This window comes from Mytilus trossulus, chromosome 11 (genome assembly GCF_036588685.1).
Source record: "Mytilus trossulus isolate FHL-02 chromosome 11, PNRI_Mtr1.1.1.hap1, whole genome shotgun sequence".
Taxonomy (NCBI): domain Eukaryota; kingdom Metazoa; phylum Mollusca; class Bivalvia; order Mytilida; family Mytilidae; genus Mytilus; species Mytilus trossulus.
The window spans coordinates 20,239,753-20,258,220 of NC_086383.1; the positions used below are offsets into that span (position 1 = coordinate 20,239,753).

The 18,468-nt window shown below is 31.7% G+C and overlaps 1 protein-coding gene across 1 annotated transcript; it reads right to left on the reverse strand.

The window, feature by feature from the left end:
* Positions 1-7,737: 7,737 nt before the first annotated feature.
* On the reverse strand, positions 7,738-15,676 carry LOC134689591 (uncharacterized). Its single transcript, XM_063549559.1, has 2 exons — positions 15,634-15,676; positions 7,738-8,950 (listed from the first exon to the last, which is right to left on the reverse strand). The coding sequence occupies exon 2, from the start codon at positions 8,934-8,936 to the stop codon at positions 7,854-7,856; it is 1,083 nt and encodes a 360-aa protein (XP_063405629.1). The 5' UTR covers positions 8,937-8,950; positions 15,634-15,676; the 3' UTR covers positions 7,738-7,853.
* Between the last annotated feature and the right edge of the window lie 2,792 nt (positions 15,677-18,468).

Sequence of the window (18,468 nt, forward strand, 5' to 3'; positions counted from 1 at the left end):
ATTATTTAGGACAGTTAATTTGCTTTTACCTCACTGATAATGGAATGTTGAAGCAGACGAAACATGGCGTCGGATGTTGTTGTCATTACTTCGGTAATTTCCGTGGTACAATAAAATTTAAATAAGCTACACAAGTAGCCAACATTTCTGAATTCTTGTTTTTGCAAACAAATAAAAATTCATGTCGTATTTAACATCGAATTTGTTCCGTTCTGCCTGTTTTTACAAGATCGCGATTAAACGAGAATTTTGGCAGCCATTAATAAAAAAATATTCGTACGAGATTTAACGAGAGTGACGAAACTTTTCAGATGGGTCGTCTAGCAAGAGTTATCGTTCTTTGTCCCAAAACGATGCTTCTACCATAAGTGCCAGCTAAAGCTGGCATATTAACTCAAACTAGATTTATCCAGCTAATTGTGCTGTCAGTTTTAACACCTTGTAATATTTCATATTAATTTTAGATAATTTCTTAGTTTTTTTGCAAGTATGGTTGGTAGATTTGAATTGATTATTTCTACTTTTCCAGTAGAACACATTTTGTTTCAACTGATGAACATTTTCTCAAGAGGCTGGGACATGAATTGTTAAGCTAGAGTTGGTTCTTTTCATAAAATAGATGTTAAATGATCACTTACAACAAGAATAAGACTTAAATAATATTGTTTTTATATTTTATCAAAACTAATGGTTTCCATAGCAATAAAATACATTTTACTATATACAGACTTTAAAGAAAGTAAATGTTAACAAAAATGTGCACAATTTTCACCTTTGAAAAAACTAAAAAGCTGAATCATATGGTATGTTATAAGTTATATTGCCTAGATTACTTTCTTTTGAAATTAAATATGCAAAAATGAGTGAGTGAAACATTATTTTTGCCTTTGCTATGGTAAATTGAAAGTAACTTCTATGCAAAAATCACAATTTTCTAATGTCAATAAAAAAAAAACGCAACAGTTTATTTGAAGAACTGTATTATTTTCCAGTCATTAATGGTATATTCATTTATTTTAAGAAAAAAAATTAAGTAGCAAATAATAATAAAATACTCATTTGAGCATACTTCAAATATTAAAATTTTTTACACATTAAGGGTCATTTTCAATTGCTTTAAAAAAAATGTTAGATACCTCTGTTGATTTTTACCTGGAAAATAACATCAGAGTCAAAACATCAACATTTTTAGGAAAACGGGTTCCATAGCAACCAAATAAAGTCCATAACAATCGATAGCAGTATCACTAATTATGAAAAAAATACAGATTTTCAGACCAATTAATCTAGAATTCTTTTTAATGTATCAAAATATAAGTTAATTCTTTACCAATGAATGTTGTCACTATTATATATTTATTCATTTAATTAAGAAAGTGTTACAAAAGTTGAAAAAAAATATTGAAGCAATACGTTAAATACAGTTATATACCTTTTACTTCAAGGGGTAGGGGTGGGGGTCATGGTTTTTTACTTAAAAAAAAATAATCCCCAATTTGATAAAAAAAAAAAGATATTGTGGTCAAGCAGATGACAAAAACAAATATTCGGAATCCAGATTTTCCCCATACCTTATAGTGTTAAATTTTTGAAGAAAAAAAAATTTGATTGAAAGCGTCGAAAAAGTTAAAAAAAAAAAAAAAGCTTGTATGGTTGCTCCCTTAAGAGAGTAATTTCGGTTTTTGCAACACAAAGCTAAACCAGATTATGTAGATTTCTATCATTCAAATCATCACAACTTTGAAGTTTAAATGTGTGTTTATTACACAGCTAGACAGCAGGTTTGATTACAGTACTTATTTAGTAATCATAGTTATCGCTATTTTGTGCATTTTTCGTTTGATCTTTTTTTGTGATAATTTTCATATCATGCTACTCGCTTGAGATGGAATAATTATCACTAGAAACTAAGGAGGCCACGTGGCGTTGCTAACGAAATTGACATGAACATGATGAAATTGACAACGTCGTCATAGGTAAAATAGCGATAAATAGATTATCATTGTTCATCTCAACTCGCTTGCTTTTCTCACTTTCGCTGTACCAGCTCAAGCGAGAAAAATCAATCTCGTTGAGATGATCCACGATAATCTATAAATATATACCAACATCCTCAGCATTCCGAAAACCACAGAATGCTTCCTGCGAGTATCAAAGTGATTTTCTCAAAGAGATCCATACGTGCCCAATACTTATGACACTGCTGTCAGATTATCTTCTCCTCAGTGGTTAAAGAACATTAAAAGAGTTCACAATTGGTTTACCAGACACAATAAATACTGTCATATTGAGTTAAGTCTGCCAATTGATATTTTATCGTATGTTTTTCTATGTTGTGATGTTATGCTATTGTTTCGGAAAAAGGGAGAAGGTTTGGATCCATTAAAACGTTTAATCCCGCTGCAAATGTTTGAACCTGTCCTAAGTCAGGAATCTGATGTACAGTAGTTGTCGTTTGTTTATGTAATATATACGTGTTTCTCGTTTTGTTTATATAGATTAGACCGTTGGTTTTCCCGTTTGAATGGTTTTACACTAGTAATTTTGGGGCCCTTTATAGCTTGTTGTTCGGTGTGAGCCAAGGCTCCGTGTTGAAGGCCGTACTTTAACCTATAATGGTTTACTTTTTAAATTGTTATTTGGATGGAGAGTTGTCTCATTGGCACTCACACCACATCTTCCTATATCTATATATGACAGTTTTAAGTAAAACAGACGACTACACACAGCTATTGATATGTGACTTGGGCTGAGTTTAAAACATCTCATGAATCCGCAGAGATCAATGGTAAAATTTAATCTCTCTAGCAAGTTAAGTAAGATGGATACAACAAATAAATCACCATTTAATAATGACGACATATGTGCAAAGGAAGAATTGGTTCGTCATAATTTTAGTGAACACAAAACAGTTGAGCCAAGTCCAACAATTGCTTACTCTGTAGAGGAGCTTAAGCGACTCAGTAATGTAAAATATAACTGTAATACTTGAATAATTTTAATAACTTTGATAATCTAGGAATAGTTAAGATTTCTATGTTGGTGAAATACACCCAATAGTATTTAGTTTTTGTCGACAGTAAGTAGCTAGCTCTACCTATAGTTATCACAGACTTTAAATATTTGTGCTTAATCTTTTGTGCTTATCATTTTATCGTTACGTGGCGTATAGTTTTAATTGGTTGAGGTAGACGGAGTGCCCGGAGAGAACCAATTACAATCCTAGTCAAATAAGATTGAAGTCTAACGCATCTCCTACATGCCGGATGATTCAAACTCACAACCTCAGTGTTGACAGGCTAGATATACAGGAGTTCGACTTCTTAGACAACTAGGAGTTATGGAAAATTATTCGTTGAAAAATTGTCCAAAACTGTCAATGTTTTTAGCTTTGGACGGTTAGAGAATTTTATTCGTTCCAAAATCCAGGCCTAAAATTAGTTAGATAGTGCCAAATTGTTCAAGTTTTGAGTGAATGGGTACCAATGTGTGTGCATATCTTTTTTTTGGGGGGGAAAGGGGGTTTCTATTTAAGCAGTGCTCACGGTATTTCTAGTTGTTTATATATATTCATTGATAGCATAAAGACGAGTTAAAAGGCGACGGGCGTATCATGCACTCATGGCGCAGCTCTTTATTACGTACCGTCTGTTTGTGTATACCAGTATGGACATCAACTAGCTTGTCCATATCAGTTTATACATGTATACAGACGCATGACATGTGTATATTGATAAAAGTCACTGTATATATGTCGTTTATTGAAAACACTTAATATTCAGTTTTGCATTATTTGAAAAATTTAATTGAAAGGTTATAAAAAATAACACTTTGCGGTTTAAATTTTACCATGAAAATAAAACCTATTGACTTACAGGAAAACATGAACGTGAGTGTTTTTCTGGTCAAAGCCTTTGTAAGGTCCTATTCATGTGTTCTGTATTTTAAAGATTATTGTACACTCTGCAATCTTTGCATTGAAAATCATATTTAGTCAAATAAGTGTAAGAATTAAAAACAAGGGTCAGTCAGGTTACAAGAAAGTCAACCGAATTTTTTTTATTAGGGTTTTCAGAAAAATTCAATGCATATTTCAGTGATTCCAAAGGGTACTGGACATTTGCAAAAGTTCGGTAAAATTACAGCTAGTCCAGTGGATTGCGTTAAAGATACTGTTCAAAATACTGTCTGGTCTAGTACAATCGAAATGGTTACAAGTGATTCAAGACCACTGTGATTCAAAAAAGCATCTAGAACCTCACTTCATTTAGTTTATATTACAAAATAACTGGAAATGTGTTAAGGGACAATTTGAACAAAAAATCAATTTAAAATGAATAGAAAATTAATCTGATTATAGGGAAATCAGGGGAAAGAAAAAAATGGACGGAAAATTTAGCCGTCTGTAGCGGCTCATTGGAACCTACTCATTTTCGGAAACTACAGATGGGTTCTTTAAGGTTCATGAAGCGCTGCATTCTCCATGCAGGTTAGCCCATATGTTCCCATGTCAGGTTTCCATGTTATTGCAGTCTACCCCCAGGGGAGGTTTATCCAATTCCAGGGATACAAATCTGAGTTACTCTATGGGCTGAGACCAAGATAAAACATATGTGTGTTAACGATTCTGTGACCAATCCTCTTCAATGTGGGTAGTTGGGCAAATTATTTTATTTCATTTTATTTTGATTATTTTCCAGTAACTGTTAGTTGACATGGTAAATACATTGTACATGCAAACAATTACATTTTTATAGTTTTTATTTCAGATATGTCTTAAGGTTTTTTTGGGTAGTGATATTTTAACCTGGTTAGGTAGGGAAGTTTATTCTGATGGGGCTTTCAATAGTATTATTGAAATTGAGTAGGTGTCTTATTCTTTTGGCCCAAAATATGACTCAAGTGTTTGGTTGATGCAATTGCCTCTGCGGCTTGTGTTTATGTGCCCTACCATTTGTGTTCAAATTTTATCATTATTCTAGATCCTGCAGCAAAAATATGTTTTTGTGTGTCAAATTATTTTATTTCTAAAGCATTAAAGGTGTATTTAAAAATTACTGATATGCAATCCTCCTAATTTTTTCTAAAAGTAATAAGCAAATGAATGTTAAACCTTTAATAAGGGTGGAGTTCCAGGCAAGAGTGTATGTGCAAAAAGTGGGGAGGTGGACTATCAACCTTATAATTCGCCGTTTCGGAATCTAATGCATCCTGGGTAATATTTTCAAAAGCGTACACCAAAGCGTTTTGATTGGTTTTAAACGTTATAAACAATGGAAATTCAACCAATGACGTAACGTTATTTTCACTTTGGGTTACGAACAATGAAATTACCCATGATGCTCTAGATTCTGAAACGGCCAATTGCTATGCATTAAATTGGTGCGCATGCAATACCATGTTTCTAACCATGCAATATGTTTGCATAACATCTTTATCTTTTTGAAAATTAAAAGTTTTAATTTATTCTTTCACTTCTCCAGTAAGCCATTATATCCAGAATCAGATTGTGATTTGGTGGGCAGTGTTCAGTATTTTTTTCTATATGTATCGTGAAAAATGAATGAATTGCAGTGTGATTTGTATTATACTTCAAATTACTTAATTGTTGTGCAATAAGTGTGTTTCGTTTTGCTATGAACAATGATTTAATTGATTGCTGCAACAATTATCTACATCATCTGCCATCATCAATGTTGTTGTCTGCTGTGAAATCTTCTTTACGGGAAACCCGTAAGGGAGATGATCAGGCATAAGGGGAGATAATCAGAACGATTTCAAACTGCTTTGCATTCAAATTTTCAGCATTCCTTTGTCATCTATTTAGTAATTTGCTACCCGATTTTGTTTGATATATCTTTCAACTAGCATGTATGCTTGTTCTTTAAAGTATCACTTCATAAATCATATATTGCGTTTTGGGGAGAAAAAATGCCGAGATTTATGGGCTAACAGAGGCATAGAATTTCCTAAACCACTCAACTATTCATTAGAAAAAATATTGATTTTATAATTTTTATAATTCTCCGTGCTTGAGTAACTTATGACCTAGGCAAACATATTTTTGAAATTTATTTTACTGATCCTTACAGGGAAAAATGTGTATGATATGTTAAAGTACAAAAATGTTATTACTTGTATGTATGCAGGGTATAGGGGCCCTATTACAAGAGTAAAAAAATATGTCCACCTAAATGTTTGATTACTAGTAGAAACGATGCTTGCATTAAAATATTACTTTTCACAGAAATGTTATTATTTTTCTTTTTTTTTCAATTTTTCTGGTGAAAAGCTCATGTATATTGGATATGGACAGAAGTTTTGCCTTGCAACAGGCCACATATGGACCCCTCATAGAGTTGTTACAAGGGTTCATTAAAACGCGCAGAAAGAGTGACACTCTCTCTACAGCTATACAATGAAGTATGTAATATTTTTTTCTTCTGAATAATGATATTTGTTTGTTTGTGTGTTCCCCTTTTTTGGTCCACAATTATCAATCAATCTTGCATCATTAAGGGATGACTTGAACAAACTAAATAACATCGACCTCAATAAACAAATAAGTTCCAAGCTTTAAACAAGAATGTCATAATCTATCAGATTAAAAGTTTTTTTGTAAGCCTAGTACTACTTATAGGTCTTATTAACCACCGTAAATAAACGAATTTACACTGTTGGTATTTAGCTGTATTTTGCCTCCGAATGACCTTACATCACCTCCGAATAACCTTTTGATGTCAAGCAACAATCACTTTTTAGTTGTGACGTCATATGTTTTGAATTATGAAGTCAAAGTTTACGGGAACCTGTGTGATGTTATGTAATGGCGGACCAATTTGCATACAAGTGTAAATACGTCTATTAATTTCCTCCAACCATTGTCAATAATATAAATAAGTGAACTTTGACTGTGACCTGAACCAAATTTTGTAGGATGCGAAAGTTTAGAATTGAGATAACTATTTGTGCATATTATTAGAAACATGCCTTTTTATTAACTTGATGATTTTTTAGAAGAATTACCAGATATGGGTCTGTGTATATCACGCAGCCAATTCCGGTCAGAATGAAAACAGTATATCAGATGCTTAAAGAAGGGTGAAAAACATGCTCTTTGTACGTTCATGAATCCTTACAAGAAGTCTTTAAGGGGTCCGAAGGCAAATTGTTGGCGGGTAACATGTATGTCCCTAATCAACAGGGCTTTTTCAAATAGCACAACCTTCATTCTGGTCGCGTTACCTATATTATAAATTGATAATTTGGGCTCATATTGAAAATGCATAATTTACCATATGATATACACATATAGAAATACATACAGCTATGACATGCATAATGTATAAGTCCTTTACAATCAAACAGAAAACCATATTGAATCAAAATATGCAGCTTTAAGTGCACTTTCTCGTGAATTTATTCTTTTGCGGATATCATTGATAAAATATGATAGATATGTTGAGAATATAGTGCAAGTTTATAATGTTATGTTTCCCGTATTTTACGTCTTATGTTTATGACGTTACTTTGTACTTTTGTATGGGCGCCTTGGATATAGATTTTGATCATAAACTATCACAACGCAAAGTATAGAGACTTTTTCGTTTATTTCAACACAAGATACAGACTACATCTAAACAATAATACCTATATATATATATATGTTAACAGAACATACAGTCATAGTGTTACAATTATCACAATAATATATAGTTGATACTAAAAGAGGGACGAAAGATACCAAAGGGACAGTCAAACTCATAAATCTAAAACAAACTGACAACGCCATGGCTAAAAATGAAATAGACAAACAGAAAGTTAAGCAAACAACACGTAATAAATCAATTATTCTAATCAGATGACGCAGGTCGAGACAAGATACCTATATTCTTCATTATGGCTATACATTTGCATCTAAAGTCTTTTGACAGCCAACTAAATATCAGGAAATTAATAGGGACACTGATTACAGTCAATATTCGGAGAACCGTTGTTGTAGTATCATACATATCTATTGAAGCAATACTGGAGCTCGTAACTATCCTGTTAATTATAACTGGGAGGACATAAATGACATGAAAAACCGTGGCCACGATTGTCACCCATGCAAGTCTAAAATCGGAATCTTCGTTGTTCGATTGCTGTCTCTGAAGACGTCTGCGGGTTTTCGTGTGATTTCTAATGATAAATGTGGTTCCTATAGCCAAACTTATCATCAAAATACCTGGTAAAATTGCTTGAACAATATCATTGATGATATGTAAAACACTTTCACTGCTATCAATTTGTTTTGTCCCCACAGTAACTCTAGTTACATAACGACATGTCTGAGTGATTTGTTGTTTAGCTTTTTCAATTTTCGTTTCTTTTTCAATTTTGAAATGCATGAGAAAACTTGCAACTTTTACAGCACATGGACATATTATAGAAAATGAAATATATAGTGCACATGATTTTGCACTTACAATAATTTTAAATTTCATAGGATTGTAAAGAAGGATGAAAACCATTAATGATAAGCCAATTTTAAGCCACTGTGAAATCATGCCCAAACAACCAGGAAAATAGTTGGTTGCTATTTCATATGCGATACACCAGTTATATTCAACATAGTTATCATTTGTCGTAAAATTGACTATGAACATGGCATTTTGCATCACACTAGCGAGTATGTCTAGACTTGTATAAGCTATCATTATACCATATTTCTTCTTTAAATCATGTGTCCATACAAGTTTCAGTGAAAGTCCCATCCATCCTATGATAAGTAAAAGAAGAATAGGCTGGCAGTAAATATAGTATGTCTTGGTATTTTCCGAAAAAACTCTTTTCGGGTTGAAATGACTGCTTTCTAGAAGATGTTTAACAGCATTTACATCAGGAACACTGCCAAAAACATTTTGCTTCCACGATGTTTCGTTAAATGGAGGCATACTAATCTGAATACCTAAATAAATTTAAAAAATGTTTTATTATCTTTTTAATATTTGTGATAATACAAAAATTATTTGAACAGAAAATAGATTTTTCTAATAGACTTAATTTGATTTGAAACGGTCTTTGTGTTCTGAACCTCTCTTAATAGACTGAATAATAAAATATTTCTTCATTTTGAATTTAAATCAGTTTTTAGACTCATGCACTGCAGTAAATACAGTAATTCGCTTTCATTCAATTAAGATCTCGTCAGTCTATGTTCAGCCTATACAGTTGCTGTGTTTAACTGAAAACACCAACAACATACGGAATAGTCTGAAAAACAACTGAATAGTTTCAGATTAAAAGTATTTCCTAGTGTTAACCTTGTAATGAAAATGAAAAAATCAGTGTAAAATATACATAATTGCTTTAGTTTAATTGACTAACGAGTTTAAAGGTACGTGTAGTTTATAGTTGAATAGAAGATTATATACAATTATTGACTTTTAATGAGGTTGATACATATAGATTCTTACATTGATACCAGTGGATTATCGGATTTATCCAATCGAGATAGTTAAATCGTCAATTTCAAAGTTCGAGCCGCCTCGGCGAGTACTTTGAAATTTATAATTTAACTATCGAGATTGGATAAATCCGATAATCCACGAGTAACTATGTAAGAATCTGTTTCTCTAATGATTAAAAAGACATTTTCTTTTTTTGTTTACCGAAAATCCCCTTCGAGTGCCTTTCACATTGCACGAAATTGTCAATTTCATTAACACCTGTTATCATATTTTGGTTCATCCAGTCAGCCAAAAACGTCATGACCCTTAAAATCATCCAATGATCTTCAGAGATCACCAGCAACCACGCGTTGATTAAATTTTTTTATATAATGGGTTCGAAAAGGGATAAATTTCCATAGAAATAGAGAAAATGATTTATCAACCCAGAGATATGCTATTCACCAAGGCCAACGTCACAGGGTGAATGTCATAATCTCTGGAATAGATAAATCATTGCAAAATGTTTTTTTTATCGTTTATGGATGTGTTTCTTTGCAATATATGGTAAAAGGATAAAAACGCCTTAATTTCATCATTTTTTTTTTATTCTTTAGACTTCATTTTTCAATTCACCGAGTCCCTTAGAAGGAAAAATAGAGGAGTCAATTAAATTCAGGTTTAATCTACTATTTTCTACATATGGAAATGCCTGTAACAAGTCAGGAATATGACAGTTGTTTTCCATTCGTTTGATGCTTCTGATTTTGCCATTTGATAAGGAAATTTCCGTTTTGAATTTTCCTTGGAGTTCGTTTTTTTTTTTTTTTTTTTTTTTTATTTTACTTTTCTATAATTGAGCACAGAGGGGATAAAGTGTATTGAGTTTCAACACAAAAGAACTTTGTACCAACCAATCAAAATCCAGAATTCTTACATAAGGTGTAATTATGCTAGTTACTTCATTTCACCTCTGTTCTAGACTGGTACCCGGGCGTTATTTGAGAAGTTTAACAATCTTTTTATGTTCCGAAGGCATATCGAATATTTCTATATTCCAAAGCATAGCGAATATTTTTATATTTCGAAGGCATACCGAATATTTTTATATTCCGAATGCATACCGATTTTTTTTATATTCCGAAGGCATACCGAATATTTTGAGGAAGGAACCAACCTACCTCTGTCCATACACGGAAAATAAAGTATAGTCATATTAACCTTAGCCTTGTTTGCAATATCTAAACTTGTGAACGTTAAGTTTTATTAAGAGTTAAGGTTGATATTCATAAGATATTTTAAAGTGAGAAGTAAAGATAAAGATATTTGATAAATTGGGTTTGTTCGAAGCGATTTCTAAATTAACTTTCAATAGGATGTATTAAATCCCCTGAAAGGGATATATACATCCTTGAATACTCAAAGAACTTAATGTTTAAAATGGACATAACGTTTTTGCAAAATTCATTTAAAGTCAACTTTACCTAAAGCACTGACAACTTTTTAAATTTAAATTATCAACAAAAAACTTTAGAGAGGTCATGTCATTACTAAAGCACTGACAACTTGTTATATGATCCTCTCGGGGACTGGAAGTCGATCAGCAGCTGTATCGACCAAATTCAGAATCAGAGTATGAATTGCAGAATATGATTGAACATTTCTACCCATGATCTGTACCCGAGAGTTTCACCAGCCCAGTGACTTGTCATTCATAAGCATTTGTATACAAGTATTTCTCAAATCAATTCACTACAAACCAGTAAAAGTCTGAAATGACCTATATCTGAACTTGACTGTACAGATTTTTACTCGACCAGTCTGAATTGGTCTGAAATTTACTTGATAATACTCGACTGTAGTGTGAACCATACTTAACAGTCTGAATTTGTACTTGACCAGTACTTAACCATTTTATATGAGTTTGAACCGTACTCGACCGAGTCTTAACCAACCTAGAGCTATTATTTGTATCTATCAACTGAATTTTATCAATTTAGGAAGTATGTTTAATTAAAATGAAATTTGAACAACAACTTCAAATTTAAAATGTATTCAATATACATGATATAGTATTGAAATCAAAATTTCATAATAATACTTCAAAACAATATTAATAAACAATTACATAAATAAAAACCAATTGTTCAGAGAACAATTGAAGGTCTTTCCACTAGAAAAGATCTATTTTGATATTGATATAGGAAAATATCATATACCAAATATCTAAGCAACTTATTTCGAAACAAATGTTTATCGCAAGAACAAAATTAGGCGGAAGAAAAAGAAAAAAAAATAATCAGAAGAAAAACAATAGGTCTTTCCACAGAAAAGTGGAAAGACCTATTAATATATATCAACTTTAAAATATAAATAAAAGTAAAATCAAATGATCTAAAAAATGAATTGTGAGTAATATTTTCAATCGTATTCAACATTTTATGAACACTTCGGAAGTTTTTTATGGTAACTGGACTATTTTCACCATTAACCTAAGCCTAGTATAGATGTATGGTGTCAGTTGAGTTTAGTTAATAATGCAGTGAATGTGGGTTTTTTTAATTAATATATATATAACATAATATATAAAACAACTTAATAAGTTTTATTGTTTTATTAAACCAAGAATTTTATATAATCATGATAATAGAATTTCCATAGCAATCCTTGATAACCTTTTTAAAAAAGAAAATGTGTTCCAAAGTAACAGTAAGAATTCATTTCAATTAATCTAAGTATTTTTTGTCAAATTAAAGTTTTTGTCAAATTAAAGACATTGCATACATAAAACACATTAATATGGTCTAATTACCTCAGTATAAGTGTGTCTTACAGATAAAAAGAAAGTCCTATTTGCTTAACTTCGTGTATTACTTATCTAATATATTCGAAAGGCCTTGTTATTTAAGTTAAACAGGATGTTGCAATTTTGAATAAATGTTATTTAGAATTTAATACATCCGACCAGGTGTGATCGTATTTATGAGTTTGCCCCAAGTAGAGGTAATACTTTATATTTCACCATTAATCAGAAAAACAATTTTATTTATTTCTTTAATTCTGTCCCTTTTTGATATAAATTATATATATTTTTTTTTTATTCTCAATATAATAATAGATATATCTCTAATATAAGGTTAAACCATTTATATTTTTTTTGGCTGTTGTTATATATGTCAGTAAAAAAAATATATATATTTTAACATTTGAAAAAGTAGAGGTTATTTGGTCCAGTATGGTTTAGACTGGTCAAGAATTGTTCAGACCTTTGGTTAAGTATGGTTAAGACTGGAAAAATAGGTCAAGTACAGGTCGAGAATCGATTAAGACTGTTTCAGACTGGTCGAGTAATAGTTCAGACTATTTTCAACGGAAAAGATAAGGGTCAAGTACGATTCAGTACAGTCGAGTATGGTTCAGACTTGGGTATAGTAATGTCAAGTAAAAGTCAGACCAATTCAGACTGGTCGAGAAAAAATCAGTACAGTCAAGTACAGATATAGGCCATTTCAGACTTTAATGGTTTGTAGTGATTGTGTAACTACTTCTATCACAAGAGATTTATGTATATAAAAGAAGATGTGGTATGATTGCCAATTAGAAAATTATCCCCAAACGTTCAAATGAAGTGGATGTAAGCAATTATAGGCAACCGCACGGCCTTCAACAATGAGTAAAATTCATACCGTATGGCCGGCTATAAAAAGTCCCAGCATGAACAATATAAAACAATTAAATTGAGAAAACCAACGGTCTAATTCATAACGAAAGAATTTACGAAAAATAAATATGATAGACATGAACATCTACAACCACTGAACTACAGGATCCTTACTTGGGACAGGTACATAAAGAATCAGGTGGGTTTAAATATGTTTGTGAGCGCTCAGTCCTCCCCTAACCTGGGACAGTTGTGTAACAGCACAACATAAGAACAAACTGTAAAAATCAATTGAAAACCGGCTTTACTCATCAGATCGATACAAAGAAAATCATCAAACATACAGACAGGACGTGTCAGTGTAAATATCCATCCCATCTTCCTTAGCAACAAAGCAGACACTTAGTACAGATTTGAGAGTACTCGAAGTTATAGACAGTTACCTAAAAGCCAAGAACAACAAATAAAACAAAATCATGTATCTAAAACTACAATATCAATCAGTACATAGTACTAAGTACTAGTATATTCAATTTTGAGAGTTTTGGATGATAAGTAGTCGAAAATAGGTAGAAATTATTTAACAGACTTTAACACTGTCCCAGGTTAGGGGAGGGTTGGGATCCCGCTAACATGTTTAACCCCGCCACATTATTTATGTATGTGTCTGTCCCAAGTCAGGAGCCTGATATTCAGTGATTGTCGTTTGTTTATGTGCTACATATTTCTTTTTCGTTCATTTTTTTTTTACATAGATACATTATATAAATACAAATGAAATAAGGCCGTTAGTTTTCTCGTTTGAATTGATTCACATTGTCTTATCGGGGCTTTTTATAGCTGACTATGGTATGGGCTTTGCTCATTGTGGAAGGCCGTACGATGACCTATAGTTAATGTTTGTGTCATTTTGGTCTTTTATGGATAGTTGTCTCATTGGCAATCATACCACATCTTTTTTTTTATATTATATTTTTGCGAAACCTTTTTGTTCTTTTATTACTTTTATCAATTTTTTAACAACTTATAAAAAAAGACAATGTGATATGATTGCCAAAGATTGCACAACCCTCCACATGCTTCCCAGAAACCAAATGGCATAAAAGTTAAACAATTTGTTGTTGGTTAAAATATTGAAAACAACACGTTATTAATTTCTTGCGTCCGAAGCGTTTTTCTGGATTTACCTTCATCAGGAACGCTCAAAGCCAAACATTTGAAATCCGAAGATGTATAAGTACCGAAACCGTTGAAGAGCTGTATGTCAAAAATGTTAAAGATATGTTTTAATCGAATTTCTTTTCCTTCTTAACTTAAGGTGGTATAGGAGTCTAAAATAAAAATGATAGAATTTGTTCATACTTTGTCAAAACGTAGTATCTATTGATACATGTTCAAAAATATTATAAAAATGATAGGTCACCGCGCATTTTCTCAAGCTACAGCTTGTGACAAAATAACAAATTTTGTATGGATTATACAGGAAAAATCACCATTTTGTGAATAGAAACTAAACAAAATGATAGAATTGTATAATAAATTAGGAAAAGATAGCTTTCAGACAATGCTTTGAGAATATGAAAAGAAAAGATAGGGTCACCGTACGTTTTTTCCGGCTAAAAGACAAAATAGGAAAATTTCATGTAGAGTCCTTCAGAAAATGCACTGTTTTAGAGTTACCTCCCCTTAAAATGCCAATTTGAAAATCTTCAAAAACAACCCAAATATATTCTACACTTGTAAAAATAGTAATATTTCTAAGTTATATTCTTAAAAATTGGTTCTTTTAAATGAAAATTCACATTACATATCTGCATTCCTGCATCAAATTTTGCTAATTTGATAGAAAATTTGGACCTTAGATTCTCTGTTTTATACAATCCAAGATGGCGAAAGACACCCATACCACCTTAATCATTGTTAATGAGTACTTGTTAAATAATCCATGCTATCGGCACGTTTATTAAGTTAATGGGGGAAAAAACTTGGACACCAAGTGCTTCAAATGAGATTAGATATCTCCCAATTGATACGATAATCCCGGGGTTGTATTTCCTATCATGATTTCCTTGATAGAGGAATGCTGCTCAAAAGGAAGCTATTAAACAAAGGCTTTCAAATGATGCAGTTGAAACCATCCCTTCGTAAATTTTACAGACGCTATCACGAGTTGGTTGACCGTTATGGAATAACCGTTTCACAGATAATATCGGATATGTTTCTTATGTCGTAATTACAATACCCTTCCCTTTTCACGAATGTTACCTACCGAATTAGACTATTTACCGGATATTTAATATATAAGCAACACACGTAGAGCAGAATCTGCTTACCCTTCCGGAGCACTTGAGATCATTCCCAGTTTTTGTTGGGCTTCGTGTTGCTTAGTCTTTAGTTTTCGATGTTGTGTCATGTGTACTATTATTTGTCTGTTTGTCTTTTTATCTATTTTTTTGCCATGGCGTTGTCAGTTTGTTTTCGATCTATGAGTTTGACTTTCCCTCTGGTATCTTTCGTCCCTCTTTTGTAAGATGTACATACCTTGTATATCCCAGCAACTCACACTTTGAAGCTATGTCTCCTTGTTTAAATAAGTGAAACACTCTGTATTGAAGTTTGTTTAAATATACGAAGATGTGTGAAGAATAATTGACACATTTCTCCCATTTCTATAGATGTTAAACTCTCATTAAAAGGTTATAAATACACATTTTTGTTTTTTTTGTTATATATGAAGATGTGTGAAAACTAATTAACACATTTCTCACATTTCTAAAGATTTAAAAATACCACTTTTACAGTGTGTTGTACTACTTTTGGGACAAATAATATCAAAATTATAGAAAACTTCATCGGCTCTAACTCAAAATATGGACAATTTTATGTTTAGGGCGTCCTGAAATCTTTTGACAGCTTGCGAAGTGCTAATTTTAAAACATTTTTAGCTGGACAAAATCACAACTTTCCTTTAAAATTCTGGACCCAAACTTGTTTACAGTGTAGTTTCACCCCCCCCCCCCCCCCCCCTAATTGCAATTTGAGGCATTAAACATGGAGAAATAAATGTTGAAGGGGTATAAAAATTAATGGCCACTGTCAACACTAGGAACTATATTTGTGAACAACGAAATTCAAGGGACGACAATTGTGGTCTCGGACCAAATACACATTGGTTTTTTTTTCAGACAAATAAGTACAATATTAGTTGTACAATTTTTGCACTTTTGTATGATTTTCTTTAAGCTTGCAGGACACATACTTTTAAGGGAGCTAGAGAGAGAGAGAGAGAGAGAGGATAAGTTAAACATTGTATAATAAAATTATAAAGAACCGATTTAAAAATGGCTACATACAAATGCTTATTAATAAAACAGAGAACTTTGTAAAAAATGAACCACACCTACAAAGTTAAGTGTTATCGCAACAACACCAAATTAAGGTGGTACCCAACACTTTCACTTAAATGAATTTGGCTCGTTTAGTTTTAATAAAATTTTGACAAAGTATTTACTTTGATCCTTCGACAAAAATATAAAACTTTAAAAAAAATTTGAACCAAGCATTTTATCATAAAAATTACACTGGTTACATAGCAGTTTGACAAAAACTGATTTTGATCATTGAGAAGCTTAATATTCCCTTAACAACATAACGTAATTAAAACGTCTAGCTGATTTTACAGAGTTATCTCCCTGTAGTGTTAGGTACCACCTGAATATGATATGCAAAATATAGAAAACATGAAGGAAAACAAACTAAAATAATATATGATAATGGATGGGATCGTACAGTAAATGAATGTTTATAATGTACAAGGTGTGTTTTTGTAGAGCTAGTGAAACTGCTTCATGAGAATGTACTGGAAGTCCAGATCCCGATTTAAGAGTAAAGAGATATAGGAAGATGTGGTGTGAGTGCCAATGAGACAACTCTCCATCCAAATAACAATTTATAAAAGTAAACCATTATAGGTCAATGTACGGCCTTCAACACGAAGCCTTGGCTCACACCGAATAAAAAGCTATAAAGTGCCCCAAAATTACTAGTGTAAAACCATTCAAACGGGAAAACCAACGGTCTAATCTATATAAAAAACGAGAAACGAGAAAGCTATGGATTAATAGTGAAAGGCACAGTTTAATATAAAAGAAAATAGTCTGTTCAATCAAAATTTGAATAATTATAATACATATTTTTTAGTTTAGATATCATTTTTAATTATAACATACCCGTGGATTGATTAAAAATAATTTATTATCAAGCACAGCTAGTACCGACAATTTTGAACCAAAAATATATTTTAAAATGATATTTATACAGCTATGAAAGATTCCGTATACTTAATATAAACAATAAAATGTTAACTTTTATTGCTGAATAAACACTTCTTAAATATTTATAATAAAAGCAACAAAAAGCAGTTGATCGTGTACATTTACTAATATCTTAATTAGTATCTTCAATTAATTTTCATATGCTAACATCAATCGCATTGCATTAAACAATGCATTATATATGCACACATCTGAAGTCACCATCTCTTAACATTATACATGGAAAAAATCTGATTGTAATATTTCATTATGGAAAAAAGTCAACGCTGGCGATGGCCACTTGAAGTGCCAAATATCATACTAATTTAAAATAATTAAGGGTAAGCCATCTGATATAATTATAAAACAACGTCTGATAATGTGCTTATATACATTATTTATTCTATTTTATTATTACCTGGACTTTTGATTATAAAATCAAATGGTACAAACAGTAATCAATCGAACAATGACAATGCACCTACTCATTTCAGTAATGAACCAGATTAAACTTCTTATCATGTCTAGCACATTTTACTCCGAAAGAGTATTTATAGTTTGTTGGTGTTATGCAAATGTCCATCACGTGGATCAGCACGTTATTAGAAGAGGTGCAAAAGATACAAAAAATATATTAAAACTCAATTTTCGAAAAACTGAAAATGCCATCATGATGGTAAATTAACGAAAAAACGATTATGAGACATCCAATAATACACAGAAAACATCAAAGAAAAATAGGCAGAGCAGAACAAATCCCACCAACAATCAGGACGACCACAATTGATTTGAAAGAGTTATCATATACTGATTTTAATTTTTCGTTATCGATTTAGGAGCATGGTCATGTTAGCATTTCATAATGGTTTTGAAAGGTCAATAAGTTCAAAAAACATTTTATCTTATAACATATAACTCGTAAACTCCTTTTCTAACTTTAATTATCTATTCATAAAGTACGTGAAAGTTAGTTTCTTCCTCAAATTGATAACAATCAATGCTTTATCTAAAACAATGAGAAGCAAACATATGTTTTACTGTCTTAGACCGTTTTGTCATACGC

Bases quoted from the DNA above. Each gene is read 5' to 3' on its own strand.
- LOC134689591 (XM_063549559.1), bottom strand. From the start codon at position 8,936: ATGCCTCCATTTAACGAAACATCGTGGAAGCAAAATGTTTTTGGCAGT.